The sequence below is a fragment of the Tiliqua scincoides genome, chromosome 4 (genome assembly GCF_035046505.1).
Source record: "Tiliqua scincoides isolate rTilSci1 chromosome 4, rTilSci1.hap2, whole genome shotgun sequence".
Taxonomy (NCBI): Eukaryota; Metazoa; Chordata; class Lepidosauria; order Squamata; family Scincidae; genus Tiliqua; species Tiliqua scincoides.
Genome location: NC_089824.1, coordinates 185,090,525 through 185,110,489, shown reverse-complemented (window position 1 = coordinate 185,110,489; position 19,965 = coordinate 185,090,525). Strand labels below are relative to the sequence as shown.

General features: G+C 43.4%; 1 protein-coding gene across 1 annotated transcript; it reads left to right on the top strand.

Moving 5' to 3' along the window:
* Nucleotides 1–2,511: 2,511 nt before the first annotated feature.
* Nucleotides 2,512–18,181, top strand: BCL2L15 (BCL2 like 15). Its single transcript, XM_066626055.1, has 4 exons — nt 2,512–2,789; nt 8,800–8,930; nt 15,943–16,155; nt 17,290–18,181. The coding sequence occupies exons 1-4, from the start codon at nt 2,657–2,659 to the stop codon at nt 17,314–17,316; spliced, it is 504 nt and encodes a 167-aa protein (XP_066482152.1). The 5' UTR covers nt 2,512–2,656; the 3' UTR covers nt 17,317–18,181.
* Nucleotides 18,182–19,965: the final 1,784 nt, after the last annotated feature.

The window sequence follows — 19,965 nt, the reverse complement described above, 5'->3', positions numbered from 1 at the left end:
TAAAAGCGCAGTATGAGAGACACACGAAAGAAACAGCAACTTCATCATCCCATTTCAAGCTCACTCTGGGGCATAAACAGTAAGTAACGGAATGGCAGGTGGAGTCACCCACACTGTTTAAACTGTTGTTTATTGGAATACGTACCTTCCTAACCATTGCATGATCTCCAATGGGAGCTCTTGCTTGAGAACTCTGAAAAGCCTGCTGAGGGTTGTGTACAACCTAGGACGGGGTTTCAAAATGCAGCGGATTCCACCTCCACCCAATGCTCACCTTTACCTGCCCCAATTCCTTCTGTTGCTGGCGGTGCATGACTTTCCAGAGGCTGTGCTAGCAGCTCTGCAGCCAGCAGTGGCAGAAGGACTGTCCTGACAGCAGGACGCTTATAATCCTGGTGTACTTGGTGGTACTCTGGCATTCCAAGGGCATGGGATTGGGCCATGAGAGAAGCAAAACACCATTTGCTCTTACCTCTGCACTCTGGCTGTTATAGCACACATGTATAGATGGGTCCTTTGCTGAAGAAAACAGTGCTATTAAAGATAACAAGAGCAGCAGTTGAACCATTCTGCCGTCTTTTGGGTTCGTAGTCTGGATTCTCATTTCTGTCAAAGTTTACCTTTTCATTACTCTTTAATTAAATGTTAAAAATATTGAGCGGTGGGAAGAATTTTAAAAAGCCAAATCACAAAAAAAAAAAAATGATTGGAGGGAGAATGGATGGAATTGGCTGAGCTCTATCAAACTCTTAATATTGAACTTTATTAATATTTTCTCAACTTGCTGTGGCCCTGTGACAGCTTTGGAAGGGAAGATTTCCACTGAGTTTCAGCAAACCTTCCTTAATTCACAAGGGGCTTCCTGTCCATGATATATGTCATTCTTCAAGGGGATGGGCCTCTTTAAAGGAGCTTGATGAGTCAAATACATTCTGATCCTTCAGCATGTTTTAAAGGTAAGAAGTACCCTGATGGAATATAGACTAAGGGGTCTAGCATCCTGTTTCCCATAGTGGCCAACCAGATGCACCAGGAAGCACACAAGCAGGGCTTGAAGGTAGTAGGCCTGCTATTATTCCCAGCCTATGGTACTTGGAGACATATTCCCTCTGAACTTGGAAATTTCAAATAGCCATCATGGCTAATAACCAAGGGCCCTTTCTCAGAACTCCAATTCCCTTCCCCAGCCATTCTCACCCATGTGTTACACACATGCATTCAACATGAACAATGCAGAGTCAGAAAACCTAGAGAAGTCTAAATTTGTAAATGAAGATAAATATTAAATCAGAAGAAAATGTTTGTACAGAAGTGATGTGTTACTAATTATGACATTGATTATAGAAACTATGGCTTAAAGGCACAAGGTAATTCTGTTTAAAAGATTAATGTTGAAAAAAGTTGAAGTAGTGAAGAAAAGATTAGGTATAATTTATGCATGTACATTTTTGTGCAAAAGTAAACCAATTTAAATATGCATACATGATATGCGCAAAGTTTATTGATTGCTATTAAAGAGACATAGGAAAAAAGAGATTAGCTCATAGAGTCTCCTTATTTGATGTCGAGCAACAAATTACTCTTGTTCCACCAGTCTAGAATTCAAGAGCAATTCTTATTACATACTATTTTTGAAATCAGGTAGGACTTATGACTTCAGAGAATGTTGGTCAACAAAAGTTCAAAATAATTGTTGAAAAATATTTCCAGATGTTAAAAAGAGTATTTGTTTGGAATCCAGAAAGATAGAAAAATGAGTACTAGACATCTGTATCCTGCCCCAAATATGATCCATTTTAAGTGAACATATATCTTTCATAAGAACTTTAAAACATAAGTATATTTTTGTTGTACCAAACTAGCATTCCACCAGTCTACCCTAAATTAATTGTCATTCCTCTAGGTCAGTCCATGGGTGATGCACTAATAGGCTGAAAGGCACTGTGGTTCCAACATATGAAATATTTTGCATTCGAAGTACAGTATTTGATGATTTGGTTCCAAAACACTGGAAACAATTTCATTGATATGTGTCAACAAAATTTGCATGGTAAAACTGCTTATTTTGTAAAATGATTCCTAAATGATCATGTCATAAAAAATAAGGATTGTGAAGAAAAGCTCAGCCTTCACTCTTATATTAAAATCTGCATAACAGAGACACAGAGAATACAACTGCAATAACAGGAAGGACTGGAAAAGATACCACACTTTTGTTGCCTGATGAGATCGCCATCATGTAGTCTGTGTGCTACTGCAATTAGCATGCAAAGAGATCATTACAACATTTGATTATAGGTTATTTTGTATGAAACAATGGAGTCATTCCACCTGAATTTTCTTCAGAGGAAGAGTAAATAGGAAAACTGAATCACTGAAAAGATCCTGGCTTCAAGCGTCTTAATGTTTAATACTGACACTGTGGGTGTAGCTGCAGCACAAATAAGAACAACTTCCTCTTATAAGGTACATAGTCCAGCTTAGGGAGAATCTAGCTGTGTGTTCAACCCTCATACATCTGCCAGGAAGGAGTGAAGCCACTACAGCCTTTCTGTGAGCAAAAACAAACTTACCAGCAGGTGAAAGAAGTGCTGGAAACCGTGGTATCAACAGGGGTTTAGAACCACAGTGAGAGAAGAGAGAGACAGACATAATAATGAAGAATTCAGCGACATTTGAAGAACAAATTGAGGAAATTGCAGAAGCACTGCTTTCTGACTTGATCGGCAAGAAATCTAAAATAGCTTTTCGTTCGATACAGGCACAGGGTCCTAAGGTGTCTTACGAAGGTAAGATAATTTGTGGGGAAGTCTGTAGATAACTGAGCTGTATTTTTCCTCCTTGAGACTTGTGGGGTTAGAAATTGCTACTTGATATTGGTTGTAAGCAAAGAGAATTGTTACAATAGTTCAGAGCTTCCTTATCGTAGCACAAGTATTTATTGGACACTTTCAGAGTCCCAATACATTGACTCTAGAGATGTCCACTAATATTACCTTCTAATTAATGAACCAATTACAATCAAACCAAACCGAAAGCTCAATATTGTATAGCTTTTTAAGTTAATGAAAGAAATATGTGATAAAAGTTAACTTCTTGGAAGAAAAGCTAACTTTGAACATTCAGGTAGCTCTCAATTTATGCAGGGGTTAGGTTCCTAGAAAATTGTATATATTGTATATCAAAAATGTGTAAATCAAAACCGCCTTTCCCATAGAGTACAATGGAATTGACATGGGTTATGCAAAAAGTCATTTAACACTTTTTGTGTTAAGTGACGGGTAACTGTGGCTTGCCCAAGATGGCGTGGGGGGGGGTTTGAGGAGGGAGGCTATCAGGAGCGAGAGTGGCTACTTATGTTGATGGCTGAGAAAGCAATGAGGGAACATAAAGGAGCTAGCAGGGAAACTGGGAAAGTGGTAACCAACAGAGCATAGTCCCAGGACCTCATGTCAGCTATCTTAAGGAGAAACGCCACTTGCTGCATCTACTTCATATCTTTCATGAGGTGACCACAGGGGCTTGTTCCCTTTCACAGAACAAGTGGCAAGCGGAAGTCTATCTTTTTAACTCAGAAGTCTCTCTTTGTTGCCTTCCCTGGGGATTATCTCCAACTAGCAGCGTGCACGCCAGCCCTTGCCACCAATTAGGAAGAATTTTACAAGACATACAACCACAACTGCCTCAGAAGCTCTGTGAATGCATTTTTGTTGTCCCTCATTTTATCTTGTGCTTTTAGAGGAGACTCTCGTCTACAAAAAGCTTTCAGAGTCTAACAGCGTTGCTGATTAGCAACTAATTGACTGCATTATTTCAAAAACCAAGCCTCTGCAAATCGCACTTCTGATATTAATTTGTAAATCACACTATTTCAAAATGTGCAAATTAAGACCACAATAACTGGACTGCCTGTACAGTTTTTTTTCCTACTACCAAAGCAGTTTCAAAAATTAAGCAATTCTATCATTCCCTCTCTGCCTTACATTTCCAATAATTTTTAAAATACGCCTCTGTTTTGCTCACCCCACCCCGAATGGCTCTGAAGGAAAAGGGGAGGGTCTGCTTGCATGCTGCGATGAGGCTCCCTGCAAAACTTAGTGCTTTGCATCCCCTTTAGCTATGCCACTGGCTGAGTCTCTGTGATGCATTGGATGTGTCCAACATCAGACTTGAGCAAATAATACAAGGGGTGGTTGTGCACACAACTCCTCTTGTTATAACATGGGTATTAACCAGGCTTCACCTAGAAGAGGTCACCTGAATCCCTGAAATTTCCCATTCCTAGAAATTAGGTGGGTTTCATGTTCAGTGAACTGGCTCAAAGCCAGGTCCTTTTTTACCAGAGAGTTGGGTGAGAAGAAAATGCTTGAACAACACAATAGGACAAACATAGCTGTCTTTGAATGATTCAGCAGCCCCTTCTGTGATGCTAAGGCATCGCAGAAGCCTCTGATATGGTAGAAAGGTCCAAAACAGGTAAAAAAAAGTCAGAGAAAATCAAGAGTCTTCACCATGCTTGCGTATTAATGCTTACATACGCACTAATTTTTTTTTTAAGACAAAAGCGTGTCAGGCTTTGGGGAGAGGACTGCTTCATGCAATTTTTAGTTCATGGGGAACAGCTCTGTTTTTAAAAATCTGTGTCATAACTTTGAGAGAGAGAGAGAGAAGCAGAGTGATGAAGCCCAGAAGCATGGGGAAGTGGGGGTGCCATCCTTCCTCTCTGGTCTTTGTCAGTTCCTGTAAAACCCTTTAACCTCCGCTGCCAGCTAATTGCTTACCATCTCCTCCAAGTTTGCTTATGTGTTTGCCTGCCTACCATCCCACATACTGTACTGAGATTTACCAACAGAGGTGACTTTAGTGCTCCACCTCTAGAACTGACTGTAGTGGAGATGGACAGGAGAGTCAGTACTGAATCTTGGCAATGAGAGATGAGCAGTGGGGGGCTTGAAAGTCTCCTGGATTGCTGTCATTGGCTCCCAGGAGGGTACTGCTGTAAAATAGTGGGTCCATGCAAATAAATGAAGGCCAAGAGATAACAGCTTAACACATTTTTTTCATCTTCAGAACACAACCTGGCAATGAAAACACAAGGCAAACACCCCTTGCTTTATACCCCTTAGCTCCACCCAGATTCCCCATGATTGGTGCTGTTGAATCCACCTGATTGGCAGGCTAAACTAGAGGCCCAATAGGATAGGTAGGATCTCGATCCACCTCCTGATTGGCCAGCCATAAGACTAGGCCAATTGGTCATTGAGAATTTCAATCCTGCATAACTTATACATTAAACTCGCATACATAACTACCACCAGTTCCAATACTCCTAGAGCAGTGTTTCTCAAACTGAGGGTCGGGACCCACTAAGCAGGTTGCAAGCCAGTTTCAGGTGGGTCCCCATTCATTTCAAAAATTTGTGACAGACCTGTACTTTTAACAAGCTATTCTGTATATTCTTTGAACAATGATAGTAAATGGGACTTACTCCTGGGTAAGTGTGGGTAGGATTGCAGCCTAGGGTATTTTAAAATTTTCCTGCTTGATGATATCACTTCTAGTGGGTCCTGACAGGTTCTCATTCTAAAAAAGTGGGTCCCAGTGCTAAATGTGTGAGAACTACTGTCCTGGAGAATTCTGACCCCTATCCTATGTACAATGTATGTTAACAATGCATTTGGATAGGTATGTTGGAAACAGCAGACCAATCAACCACCCCAGTCTACATTGCAGTGAGGGCCCCACCTTTGTTCATACATCTTAGATGACATGCTTGAGTGTTAGGAATTTCTGGACAGACCTTTAAATTTGGATTATGGGCACTGAACAATGGGGAAGGGTTGTTGCTTTTCACTGACAGTCAACAACTCAGAATGGTTGTGCCACCACCATATGCATAGTGGCTTCAAGATAACAAGCAGGTACATTACTTATTGGAGTCCTTTGCACATGCAGCAATATGTTCAAGTTCAAGTTTATTGGGTTGATCAGCACATAAGCCATATACCTATTTATCTAAAATCTTAAAACCAGAGTTTAAAACCACATAGAAACAGAATTTGGCTATATCCACAACACACTCTTTGCAAAGACTACTTAACAGTAATTTCAGTCTTAAAGAGTCCAAAAACATAGAAAATTTATGTATCAATTTCTTTAAGAATCGATCTCTCCCTGCTGCTTATTTTGGGCATTGGAAAAGATGAACAGGCCTTGCTGAGGGAGAGTCAGCATGGCTTCTGTAAGGGTAAGTCTTGCCTCACAAACCTTATAGAATTCTTTGAAAAGGTCAACAGGCATGTGGATGCGGGAGAACCCGTGGACATTATATATCTGGACTTTCAGAAGGCATTTGACACGGTCCCTCACCAAAGGCTACTGAAAAAACTCCACAGTCAGGGAATTAGAGGACAGGTCCTCTCGTGGATTGAGAACTGGTTGGAGGCCAGGAAGCAGAGAGTGGGTGTCAATGGGCAATTTTCACAATGGAGAGAGGTGAAAAGCGGTGTGCCCCAAGGATCTGTCCTGGGACCGGTGCTTTTCAACCTCTTCATAAATGACCTGGAGACAGGGCTGAGCAGTGAAGTGGCTAAGTTTGCAGACGACACCAAACTTTTCCGAGTGGTGAAGACCAGAAGTGATTGTGAGGAGCTCCAGAAGGATCTCTCCAGACTGGCAGAATGGGCAGCAAAATGGCAGATGTGCTTCAATGTCAGTAAGTGTAAAGTCATGCACATTGGGGCAAAAAATCAAAACTTTAGATATAGGCTGATGGGTTCTGAGCTGTCTGTGACAGATCAGGAGAGAGATCTTGGGGTGGTGGTGGACAGGTCGATGAAAGTATCGACCCAATGTGCGGCGGCAGTGAAGAAGGCCAATTCTATGCTTGGGATCATTAGGAAGGGTATTGAGAACAAAACGGCTAATATTATAATGCCGTTGTACAAATCGATGGTAAGGCCACACCTGGAGTATTGTGTCCAGTTCTGGTCGCCGCATCTCAAAAAAGACATAGTGGAAATGGAAAAGGTGCAAAAGAGAGCGACTAAGCTGATTACGGGGCTGGGGCACCTTCCTTATGAGGAAAGGCTACGGCGTTTGGGCCTCTTCAGCCTAGAAAAGAGACGCTTGAGGGGGGACATGATTGAGACATACAAAATTATGCAGGGGATGGACAGAGTAGATAGGGAGATGCTCTTTACACTCTCACATAATACCAGAACCAGGGGACATCCACTAAAATTGAGTGTTGGGCGGGTTAGGACAGACAAAAGAAAATATTTCTTTACTCAGCGCGTGGTCGGTCTGTGGAACTCCTTGCCACAGGATGTGGTGCTGGCGTCTAGCCTAGACGCCTTTAAAAGGGGATTGGACGAGTTTCTGGAGGAAAAATCCATTATGGGGTACAAGCCATGATGTGTATGCGCAACCTCCTGATTTTAGGAATGGGTTAAGTCAGAATGCCAGATGTAGGGGAGAGCACCAGGACGAGGTCTCTTGTTATCTGGTGTGCTCCCTGGGGCATTTGGTGGGCCGCTGTGAGATACAGGAAGCTGGACTAGATGGGCCTATGGCCTGATCCAGTGGGGCTGTTCTTATGTTCTTATGTTCTTATGCACTGGGGTGTCTAATTCAGTTAAGGGACAATCACAATAACACTGCTCAGAAGGAATCCTTTGAAAACAACCCTTCATTTGTGCCATTGGTAAAGCATTGCATTGTGCAATCATATAAGCACGCCTCAACCTGGGAACCGTCAGTACATAAAAATAAATGGGTAAAGAAAATTTAGTGGGAAATTTAATTCCGAAATAAGGAGGGGAGCATTTATGCTTAGCCTCCCTTAGAAGGCAATCCCAATCTTGAATTAATAGCTTTTCAACAAGCAGCGAATGGCTTCTTCCACTGAATTTTTCTAGTGACTGTAGGCCCAGCTCACATATTTTCATATTAACGTTGTTATTCCATTTTACCCAGCAGCGTTCTTGTGCTGCTAGTTTTGTGAATATAGGAAGATTTTTAGCAATTGTAAGTCATACAGCAATATGGCATGATCATCCTTGGAGTCCTCAAGAAATAGGAAGGCTAACTTCCCCTGTCCCCACTCTCCTGCATAGTCTGTGTGCATGGGTGGGAAGAAGATGGCCACTGCCTTGGAATTCTTATCACAGAATGGCCAATGCTGGGTCACGAAGTGCAACTGTAATGGATCTCACACAGAAGAAAATTAATTTCCACATGGGGGGCAGCTTATAAGTGTCCTTTGTTCCTCTAGGCTTCATGGAAACATGGGTAGAAAAGGGGTTTGTAGGAGGAGAGGGCACTGTGGCCCACACGAAGAGTGATGTGCTCCTATCACCCTGCATCTCTGGTCCCTTATCAAACCAAGGTTAGATGAATGAATATTGATTTGTTGGAAGACTGTAGCTTGTAGGAATTTCCTAATCACTTGAGCACTGGGTTATTTTCAAATTAATTATCTAGAAGGGTCACAGGGATTAATACCAGTCTGTGTTAACTTGTAGCTATTGAGGGCCAATCAATATTTTTTTTTTAATAGTTAATTTTTAAACTCTTACCTTGACCTTTCAAGTCTTGTTCTTTCCTTCTCTACCTTTGTAATCTGGTCAACTGCATACCCTTAGGAATGGAAGCTTTGGGCTGCACTTCAGATAGTGGTGAATGCTATCTGGGTCATGCAGCCCTTAATACTTGTTAATAGTGGGATTTGATTTAAAATGTCAGAGCAATGAATGCACAGACATGACAGCTGTAACTGTATGTTTGCTTTCTTTCTAGGTGCAAGTGAAACTGCACCTAGTTTTGACCCACGTGCTATTGCCAACTATCTGCGAAACTTAGGAGACAAGTATAATGAGGACCTGGAGCAGCCAGCAAGGAACATCATTGCAGAGACAGTCAACAAAAAGGTAATGCATTCTCCTAAACTCTCTGGCAGAACAGTTCTCAATCTCTAGCACAGTGGACTTTCCTAATCTGCAGAAAAAAACCATCTGAGCTTAATCTACATGTAACAAAGGTGAAATAAAGACAAATAGGATTCTCTTTCAGTCCTCACTATAGTCTCTGACCTGGAGATGTTCAAGAAAATCCCAGGAAGAGAGATGACAAAGTGGCTTAGCCAGTGAGGGGTGGGGGGCAGTCCGCTCCAGGTACCAGCCTTGGGGGGGGTGACACCACAAATGACTCAACATAGCTAACATCATGGGGGTTATGAATACCCCCATCATGCTATATACCATCAAAAGTTATGGCCAAAAAACCAGAAACTAAAAAATACATGGAGCCCTATGGAAAGTGAAACCAAGCCATATTGCGCATTTACTCAGAGTAGGCAAACATGCCTTAGTGCAGGGGTTGGCAACCTTAAACACTCAAAGAGCCATTTGGACCCATTTTCAGGAGGAAAAAAAACCTCAGGAGCCACAAAACCCTTTTGATGTCTAAAATGAAGATAATACTGCATATATAGTTTTTTTTCACCTTATTGACTTTTAAGTCAAAGTCAATAAGCCCAGTCAGTCTCCCCTCCAACCTGCACTCCTTCTACAACCCACACCCCCTTCCTCAGGTGCTCCTTATATCCCTGAGGGCCCTATTGCCTTCAAGTGGCTGCAGCTGTGCAGCACACTCTGCTGGATGCCCAGGCCTTACCCTTAAAGGGGCCACTGCTGACAGCACATCTAGCTCCTCACCAGATCTTCCAGGATTCCAATACATATGGCTGTTATGACATCTGCTTATCTTACATGGATACTAAAGAACTCCCCCCACCTTCCAGAGGCACCCTGCTGGAAGGAAAAAAGGACACAGACTCCAGAGGTGGGGAAGAGAAGAAGGAGGGGCAGCCACAAGCCAGCTTCTGCCCTGCCTGCCTGCCCTCCCTCAGGTTGCAACCCTCTCCACACTATCCTGGGAGTAAGCCCCATTGACTACAATGGGACTTCTGAGCAGACAAGTTGGTTTGAGCTCTCAGGCTGCAGTCCTCTCCACACTTTCCTGGGAGGAAGCCTCACTTACTACTTGTGAGTAGACCTGCATAGGAGGGGGCTGAGGCTGCAGCCCTCCACACCTTCCTGGGAGGAAGCCCCACTGACTACAGTGAGGCTTACTTGTGAGTAGACCTGCACAGGAGGAGGCTGAGGATACAGCCCTCCACACCTTCCTGGGAGTAGCCCAGGGACTACATCAGGGCTTACTCTGGAACTGACGGGCTCCCACTCACCCGTCCTTGCGCTTGGCCTTGAGCAGGCTTCAAGGCTGCCATCCCAGGCGCCCTTTCCTGGAAGTAAGCTTCATCCTCTGTAAAGGGGCTTACAACTGAGTAGACACACGTAGGAGCAGGTGCCAAGGCTGCCATCCCAGGCACCCTTTCCTGGGAGTAAGCTTCATCCACTGTAATGGGGCTTACTACTGAGTAGACACACAGGATGTCTCCTCTGCTGTGGAGGAAAAGCCTCTCCTTGCACTGAGTGGGGACCTGCTCAGGGAAAGTCCAGCTGCAAGGGCTTGCAATGGCTGAGGAGGAAGGCGGCTTAGGATTGGCTGGTGGTCAGCCAGTGAAGGGCCCTGAGCCATTCCAACAGAAAAAGCCAGGAGCCTGCTGGATGCTGATTGGCTGAGCCTGCTGGAGAGTTGGGGAAAGGAAAAACATGGAGCTTAAGCCTGCAGAGCGGGCAAAATTGAAAAGGGAAACCAATGTGGGGCAGGTGGGGGTGAAGGGAGAGGAGGGCAGTGAGCTCAGGGGGTGGAAGGAAGCAGCCTGCACTCCCAACACAGGTGCCTCCTGTCACACTCTTTGCCACTTTCACCTGGAGGAGCCGCAGCAGACAGCTGAAAGAGCCGCATGCGGCTCTAGAAACGCAGGTTGCTGACCCTTGCCTTAGTGCAGGGGTGCTCAAACTTTCAACTTTAGGGATCCTGGACCTTTAAAATGGTGTAGGAGAGATAATTTCAGCAGGTGCAGCTTGTCATCTGTGGGATGACAAGTTACACCTGCTGAAATTCTCACTTCTATACACTTGTTAAAGGTCCAGCACCCCTAAAGTTGAAAGTTTGAGCACCCCTGCCTTAGTGCATCAGAAAGGGCAGGCTGAGAGGAACCCATCGACACCAGAATGGTTCCTATCCAATGAAAGTAGTCCCCAAAAAACACCCAAGAAGGAAGTCTCTCTCTCCAAACAGACAAATTGAGCCCTATGGAAAGTGAAAGCAAGCCACACAGTCGTGTTTACTCGTGAGTAAGCAAACTTGCCTTGACTCCTGGTCAAGTCAGGCAAAGGGGAATGCAAGGCTAGCTGCATGGTCCCAATGCGATGAAAGTGGAGCTCAACAAATGCTCCAGAAGGCAGCATCCCCCCCACCCCCAAGAATAAAACAGAGGCTTGCACTGGTAAGGTCAATTTTTATTTGTTTTTAGACTTGTTAAGCCAGGTGGGTCCTGATAGTGTTATGCTTGAAATATAAGAATTTACACTGAACTAGGGAGGGCTGAAAAGCTCAGATTTTTTGTAGGGGGGGGGGTGTTATTACAGGCAGGCTATAGAGAAAATTTGCTTGGTGAAACAGGACTGGCTTCCCATTATTTATTTGTTTTTCTTTAATTATTTATAATTATTTTATTTTGCTTGATGTCACTTCCAGCCATGACATCACTTCCTGTGGGTCCCAGACAGATTGTCATTCTAAAAAGTGGGCCTCTGTGTTAAAAGTTTGAGAACCACTGCCTTAACTCAAAACAGGTCAATAAGACATCCTCGGCGGGGGGTGATATCCTAGTGACCAAAATTCTGGAAATCATGACTTTTAGGAATAATACCATCATGTTATATACCATTTGATGCAGAATTTCATCCATTGCTTGAGGTGAAATATTCACTGCATTTATTTGCTGGCCATTATTATTATTATTCATTTCATGTCATGACTATTACTATCTCTCAGTTTCACTACCTCACAAGGTTGTTGTGAGGACAAAATAAGGGGAGGAACCATGTACAGTACCCTGAGCTGCTAAGAGGCAGGGTGGTATAAAAATGTGAATTAATTAATTAATAATTATGTCGTATAGGGTGACAAAAATTTATGGGTCCCAGGTATCAAATGACCTAGCTATGCCACTGAGATGACAGAACCATATTGGTCCACAGCATGCAGCAAGATTGAAGGTGGGCAGGGAGGAAGTATCAAGGCAGTCAACCACATGGGAAGTAACAAGTTCGATTTTGTCAAGGTCAAAAACTGTGGCTTACCCAGCAGAGTGTGGACTCTATCTCCGGCCAGTAGGAAGGAGCTGCATTTATTCTTCAGTAGAGGATATCCCTCTTCTTTTCAATGCACATCAAGTACAATGCACATAAAGTACAATACATAGGTACATATGGTACCTGTATATTTTGCCTTGCATGTTGGCAAGGGGGGGATTCCGATTCAGAAAACGGTGCAAGGGAAAAGAGTAAAGCCCTCCCCATCCCCACCACCTGGGCTCCAATTTGAACTGGGGTCCCTCATAGCTGCATTTACTCTTTTAAAGAAAACCACAGAAGATCCAGTCACAGATCTCTTCCCATCCCATCTAGTTGCACCCCCCCAATATGTAAACAGATCAGAGTATGAACCAAGTTCAAGAGTTGTTTCAAGGTTGTGCTGGGGCTGACTCAAGCCCTGTCTGTACAATCTCAGCTACAACACCTGTGTTAGCCCAAGGAAATGGTCCACAGAGTATGGTCCACAGAGTTCAGGGGAGCACTTCAAAGCTGAAAAACAAGTCATACAAAGAAGGCCAGCCAAGAACTGGGAGAAAGCAGAACCTCGAAAAGACTGGACAAGGATATGGCAAGGATGCAAGAGAGCTGGAACTCTTACCAAAGGAAGGCGAAGCCCAGTCTGTATAGCACAACAACAGAAGGTACTGCTCTGTTAGACAAAGTCAGGCTTCTTATAATTGCATCTGGCTAATTATAGAAGTTGATTCCAGAAGTTTCTATTTGATTTAGCCTGTTAACAGGAGCGAAGGACAGGAAACCTTGTCCCATATTAGGGCTTTGAATTCTAAGCATATCCAGCGTTAGGAACTCGTTGAAGTAATTCCCCTGAAATGTTTTATTCTAGCAGCACTGCATTCAGTAACAGATAATTTAGTTTTCTAGTTAAATAATATGTGCATGGCTCCTTCCTCCTTTTTAATATTACAACAACCCTGTGAGGCAGATTAGGCTGAGACTTTGTGAGTAGTTCAATGTCACCCAGTAAGCTTCATGGCCAGAGGCGGTCCTGGGCTTTTCTCTTCCCAGAACCACCTCCCAGTTTGCCACACCTGCCCCCCTGACCCTGAAGTAATTGTGGTGATGTCATCATGTCACTTGGGAGTTGCAACTGCTTCATCATGAGGTTGGTTTTTTTTTAAGTGAAAGAAGCTGTTGGAGCTGCCAGCGTATTTCCCTTAAAAAAAAAAATAAAGAGCGGTGGGGGGGGGGGCAAGATTAGCGGTGCCACCCTTGCAGGTGCAGCACCCAAGGGATTTGCCCCATTGCTCCCCCAGGTATTCCACTGTTTGTGGCTGACCAGACATCTGACCCTGAGCTTCTCTGATCAAAAATCCAACCTTCTAACCACTGCGCCACAGTTGTTCTCAATTATTTATTTAAAGAATTATAGACTGTCTTTTATCCTTGGATCCCAAGGCAGTGAACAAAATAAATAGTCTTCTATCCCTGGATGGTTGTAACTACCAAATAGTAACCTGGTTATTCCTCCAGGTTTCTGGCTAGCTTTGGTGACATCCTAGGATAACTGATGGTGTAAACAGACCTTTAGATTCTTCACCAGTCCTCTACTGCAGTTTGAGTAGAAGTTGGACACAATGATTCTGGAGGCCATTGATAGGTTCCCATCCCCCAGAGAACTGAAGGCAGTTTGAAAGAGGCATAGCTGCTTGTGATGTATACTCTGCCACACAAATTTTTGTAGGGTTCTTTATGTACTTTTATGTTTATACTTTTAATTTTAATAATCAAAAACCCTTACTTGAAGCAGAGGCAAAAGAAAGGACAAAAGAGATGTCTGTATATATCCCAGGAAGCAAAATTCATGCAGTTACATTTAGACTCACTTAAAAACTACTTTCTGTGACATTTACTCCTGCTAACAGCCTTCTGTTTTAGACTCTACTGCCCTCTAGTGATCAACTCCATTTGACAGCATCTGACATTACCCAGATTAATCCTGGAGTATTCAGAGCCTTAATTGTTTTAAAAACCTTAGCTATGGAAAATATCTGAGGTGCACAATATATGATGAAATTGAACCACAGTGATAACACAGACATTGTATATGAAACATTTTTGTGCACCACCGTATCTGTTGCTCAGCAATGCTGATAATTTATCACATGTTAGACTATATTATTTGCAACCTTTATCCTCTATTTGAAATGTCATCACCAGCCAGCCATGTGCTTTTGTAGATGTTGGTCCTTCCCGTCTAAAGTAGCTATCTCCTATTGAGATTGACCTGCACCTTCTATTGGGCAGCCAAATCTGTCTGTCTAGCACAGTGGTTCCCAACTTTTAGGAGCCTGCAGACCATCAAGGCAAACACTGAAATTGTCATGGACCACATGCAACTCGCCACCACACACACAAAAATACAATTCTATTTGGTAGCCCATGGGGGAGAGCGATTGGCAAGACAATGGAACTGTGGAGGGTCCATTCTCTGCTCTGTCTGGTGGTCCATGGGGAAGTCTCTCACCAAGTGACCACTCCTCCACAGACTACCAGAAAGAGTGAAGTAGAAGACTACCAGAAAGGGTGAAGAATTGACCTCTCACAGGTGGCACTTCAGCAAGTGCTAGACCACCAAAGAGGGTGGAGAACGGACTACCTACAGCCACAGCTGACACATCAGTGGTCTGTGAGGGAGCGCTCACTTGGTGAGACACTGGAAGTGATCAAAGGTTATCAACTTTTTTTCCTGAGACTTTGCAGACCAGTTTCAAGGTCTGACGGACTGCCTGTGGCCCCGGGACCACAGGTTGGGAAGCACTGTCTAGTAAATGGGTGAGTTGGAGAGGTCAGATGTGTTTCAGTCCTTCAGTCACTTCACTGTATGACTTCATCAGACCTAGGGTACTTTACTACCAGCACAAGGATGCTAGTGTGTGTTCTGCTAAATTCACAATGAGATCTTGTATTGGTTTTCAGAAGGCACACCCACTTACTGTCCAGCAAATGCAGGGGCTGGAATTCCTGGGACAATGTAGCTTAGCATTAGGGGAAAGATATTTAGGTGTTAATTTTGTTTGTTTGCCCTTTATATTCCAAGCCCCTTCAAACTTTTCAGTTTCCTTATGTGTTGGCAGTTTTGTGGGCTTTGCTCTTGAATACTTTGCCCAGCTCCGTCTGCTGGGTGTAACTAGTTATTGTACCTAATTTGGTCAAGCTTTTCTTGTGTCCATCCAACCAAGTTCAGGCATTTTCTATCAGCCTGCTTGTCCTTTTTTCTACTCCCCCCCTTTTCCTATTTTCTTTAATTTCTTATCTTTTGGATTTTTCAGTCTCTGGATTCTTTGTCTGCCTAGTCCATATTCATAAGTTGTCATATCTGATTGCTCTCAGATGCTACTGTAGTTTTTAAATAAAACGCTTGGGGTTCTATGCAGTCCTAGGAAGAAGGCCTTTCCCAGATAGTTCCCTTCTGCTTGGTCTCTGTAGTCTGGGATGTAATCTGGCAGCAGATAGAACTATCAGTTTCTTACCCTTTAGCTGCAGCCTCCTGCAGAGCAGGAGCAGGTGCAACTCCTAGGTACTACTCCCATTGGTCTGCCTGGCTTCTCCTGCAGCCTTCCTTGACAAACATGTTCTCGGATGAGTATCTATAAGATTGAGGCCTTTGAAACTGTCTAACATTATATGTTTATAGGTGGAAAAATTTGGAGAAACGGTGGAATCGCTCAGCAGATCGTGGCACAATCAGTGTGGGATGCAGTATGAAAAAGCTTTTCTTGTTGTCTGTGTGAAATTATTTGTGTACCTTGCACAGAAAGCTCCAAATATAGCCCAGTCAAACTTACTTACCAGAGCAATCAGTGGAAATCCCGAAGTGAGAGAGTATATTGAAAATCAAGGTGGCTTGGTAAGTTAATGTTGACTTTGTAGCTTAGCATTTGGATAGACTCTGTTTCAGCAGCATGTCCACTGCAGTATAAAAACCTCAACACTTGTCCATTATTTTATTTATTTAAATGTATTTAATAAATTATTTACCTTTCTCACAGACTTGTAGACTTGAGTCACATAAATCATGGCAGGCTGACCATAGGGCCCCCCCCCTTTCTTTCCAAATGGGGTTTTAAAAATCCATTTTATTCTAAGAGAGAATCTCATAGGATCTTCCTTTTCTCCCCTTTCGTGGTGCAAACATCATCCTGGCTGCACAGTTCTTGCACTTTCCCAGCTTCAACAGGCAGCTGCAAAACATGTCACAGACTGGTTCTCAAGATGTTATCCATTCCTGCCATTTCACATTCCTTTATCTCTAGTGGCTTCCATTCTCCCATCCAAGGCAAAATCCAAGCTGATCCAGACCACGCCTGGAGGAACTGTCACAAACATCACCCTTGGGGTAGGGAAGGACCAGGGGAGATTCCCAGGTCAACCAGGATTTAACCCTCCTCCACCTATACCATCCTCCTCCAACCCCCAAGGGCAATGTTTTCTATTTGCTTACTTCAAGCACCGGGTCCTATTAACATACATGTCCTTGGTTAATTATTGCACTCAATTTTCATGTAACAGATTTTTATTATAACTTTAAGGCAGCTTCAAATTGCTCCAAAAAACATATTTACATGCATTACAGTAGCTAAAAACAAGAAAAGGTCATAAGCTAAAATTACCACCACATGTCTCTCAGCATTTCTTCCAGTGTAAAAGCTGTAAACCCCTAGCTCCCTTCCTCCTGCTGTCTGATTTTTCAGGCACCCATGCCCAGGTTTTATTCTCTCAATTACTGATACATTACACCTAGGTAGCAAACAACCAACTTAATCCATTTTAAAGGGAAAGGCACTTGCCCCACCCTGTGACAGGAATTACAGTGTCTTTTGTCTCTAAGCTGCAGGTTGACCTGCCTTCATAATCCCAAAGTATTTCACACCTTGTCTCATTGCAATGAAATCTTTATAAGAAGTATTTGAGAACATCTATTTCCATTTGGTTCCAGTTCCTCATTTTTTTTTTTTTAGTGACTTTCTTGCTTTTATTTCAGGAGAATCTTGGAAACCGCAGAGGTTAAAACAACCAGTGATCTCTTGCTTCACAAAAGACTTTGCACATTATTTATGCTTCAGTCGGGCTGCATAGATTTCTTGCACTGGACTTACACAATTACAAAACTGAAAAGAAAGAAAAAGAAAAACAAACAAAAAGATTCCTTTCCTGGTCTCCTTATTGTCTTTTATGGTGTTAGCTATCAACAACCCAGCTAACTGGATAATTTTTGGCATTTTCTACTTACTATACATTCATCTCCTATACATTTCTACTTACTACACATTTGAATGCTGGGAAAATACATTGTCCCTGAAACTCAAGATCTACAAGACTGGGACACAAATCCCAGCTCGCCTCACTAGGTGACCTTGGGATGCATCTCAGTTTCCTGTCTCTAAGCATTAAGATATCAGCAGACTTTATCACAAGAAAAACATTGTAATGTACTTTAGATATAAAAGTAATTTACTGTATTAAGATCTTAAAAGGGGTAGGCTAGTAAGCAAATTTCTTTTGCCAATAAGCCTTTTAACTTCAGCATGATCAAACCTTTCATAGGGTTGGAAAGGAATTTTCCCTGAGATTATATTGGTCTGTGCATGGTCGGTCCTCTAAATGGGACCATGGCCCATATTAGGTGGGTGACCGGCTGCTCACTCCTTGGCAGATGGAGGAGGAGCTGTCACTGCTGTCCATCCCCTTGCAGTTCCTATCTGAAAAGGCTTAGAGGATGGGGAAGGGATACAGGAAGGGGATAGATGCTGCTGTAGGTTTCCAGCCTCCTCTTTCCATTTCACTTTCTTTAGTCCTTTGCTACCCTCTCTGCTTTTTACAAATGGCAGAAAGTGGGAAGGAGAAGGGAGGTAGCAGAAGGCAAGGGAGATAAGTGGGGTTATGCAAGATACACAGTTGGGGGTGGGTGGGAATGAAGTGTGTGATCTGGTGATGGGAAGTGCAATTCAGGGGCTGGTGGGAGTAAGAGGGGAAAATGAAGGAGAAGGGATGATTTGGGTTCAGGAGGAAAAAATTTGCCCAGCCCACTTTGCATGTCATGGGAGAGTAGCACCAGACCTTAGTTCTAGGACCCGGAAGTCTTGGGTCAGGCAAGGCTTTCCCCTATAGCATGCACAGCTTATATGTTTAAGGGCGCAATCCTAACCCACTTTCCAGCACCAACATAAGTGCAATGCAGCTCCAAGGTAAGGGAACAAACATTCTCTTACTCTGAGGAGGCCTCTGTGAGTGCCACTCAACTGTAGGATGCAGCACAAGTCCCACTGACACAGCTATGCCAGTGCTGGAAAGTTGGTTAGGATCTGGGCCTTTGTCATTCAAAGGTATTTTACTAACAGCCCAATTATGTGCATATTTCTCAGACGTTAGTCCCACAGTAGTCCATGGGGCTTACTTCCAGGAAAGTGTGCACAGGACTGCAGCCGTGATGTATTCTGTAAGATTTACTCTCAAATATCTCTGTGTTGCTCACACCTACTCCCTGCTTGTAACACACTACATCATGATTGATAAGACTGAATTGGTTGTGGTGATTGGTATGAGGGATTCTATGTTAGTGATAAATGAAATTTGGAAGTCAGTTTCTGCTGTACAGTTCTTTGCTTTTGTGAGTCAAAGATGTTGGCTTTCAACCCCAGCACACTATGCATCAAAGTGTTCTGTGACAATAAAGTATCTTGGCATAATAGACTATGTCTTCCTGCTTAGAAAACTCTCATGAGTGTTCGACATCCTATTCCAAGCTATTAAAGAAGTCTCAAGAAGAAGCAGAATCCCCCACCGGAAAATGCTCCATCACTATAGTTCCAGTTTCTAAAACCATAAGAAGAGGGGGGAAAAACTTTTAAACACTTATTCTGGGAGCACTGAATTTGTAGGAAAATAGGTTACAATACAAGCTAGGGCAATACAATAGAAGACATCATAGGGGCTGATCAATTGATGCCCATCCCCCAATCAAAAAATGGGGTGCTGCAGCCTGACTTCTACCCACAGGCCTGCCCCTGCCAGCCCCAAGATGACAGATCATCCAAATCCTACATGTGCAGGCCAAAATGGCTTATTAACAGGGGGGGAGGGGAGTGAACTATGGAATTCTGACCTATACACTCATGGTTTTATACCCAGGTCAGTTTCAGATGATCCCCATGTGAAGGTGCTTGCCCAGTGCACCCTTGTGGATTCTTAGGGCCGAATCTTAGGGCTACAAAAACACTTGACTTCCGATGAGCGAACTTCCCTTAAATGAGGAGGCAGGTTAGAAGGAGGTTGGAAGGGAAGGTAAAAAGAGTCCAATCTCGACAGAGTGCATGGAGGTTGCTCAAATCAACAGTAATAGAGGCCCAACGGAAGTGTATACCGCAAAGGAAGAAAGGCTAGACTAGGTCCAGGAGGGTGCCCACATGGCTAACCAGCCAACTTAGAGAGGCCGTAAAGGGCAAGGAAGCTTCCTTCCATAAACGGAAGTCTTGCCCTAATGAGGAGAATAAAAAGGAACATAAACTGTGGCAAAAGAAATGTAAGAAGGTGATACGGGGGGCCAAGAGAAACTATGAGGAACGCATGGCCAGCAGTATTAAGGGGAATAATAAAAGCTTCTTCAAATATGTTAGAAGTAGGAAACCCACCAGAGAAGCGGTTGGCCCTCTGGATGGTG

Bases quoted from the DNA above. Each gene is read 5' to 3' on its own strand.
- BCL2L15 (XM_066626055.1), top strand. From the start codon at position 2,657: ATGAAGAATTCAGCGACATTTGAAGAACAAATTGAGGAAATTGCAGAA. The intron at 2,790-8,799 runs GTAAGATAATTT...CTTTCTTTCTAG, and splicing joins TCCTAAGGTGTCTTACGAAG to GTGCAAGTGAAACTGCACCT. The intron at 16,156-17,289 runs GTAAGTTAATGT...CTTTTATTTCAG, and splicing joins TTGAAAATCAAGGTGGCTTG to GAGAATCTTGGAAACCGCAG.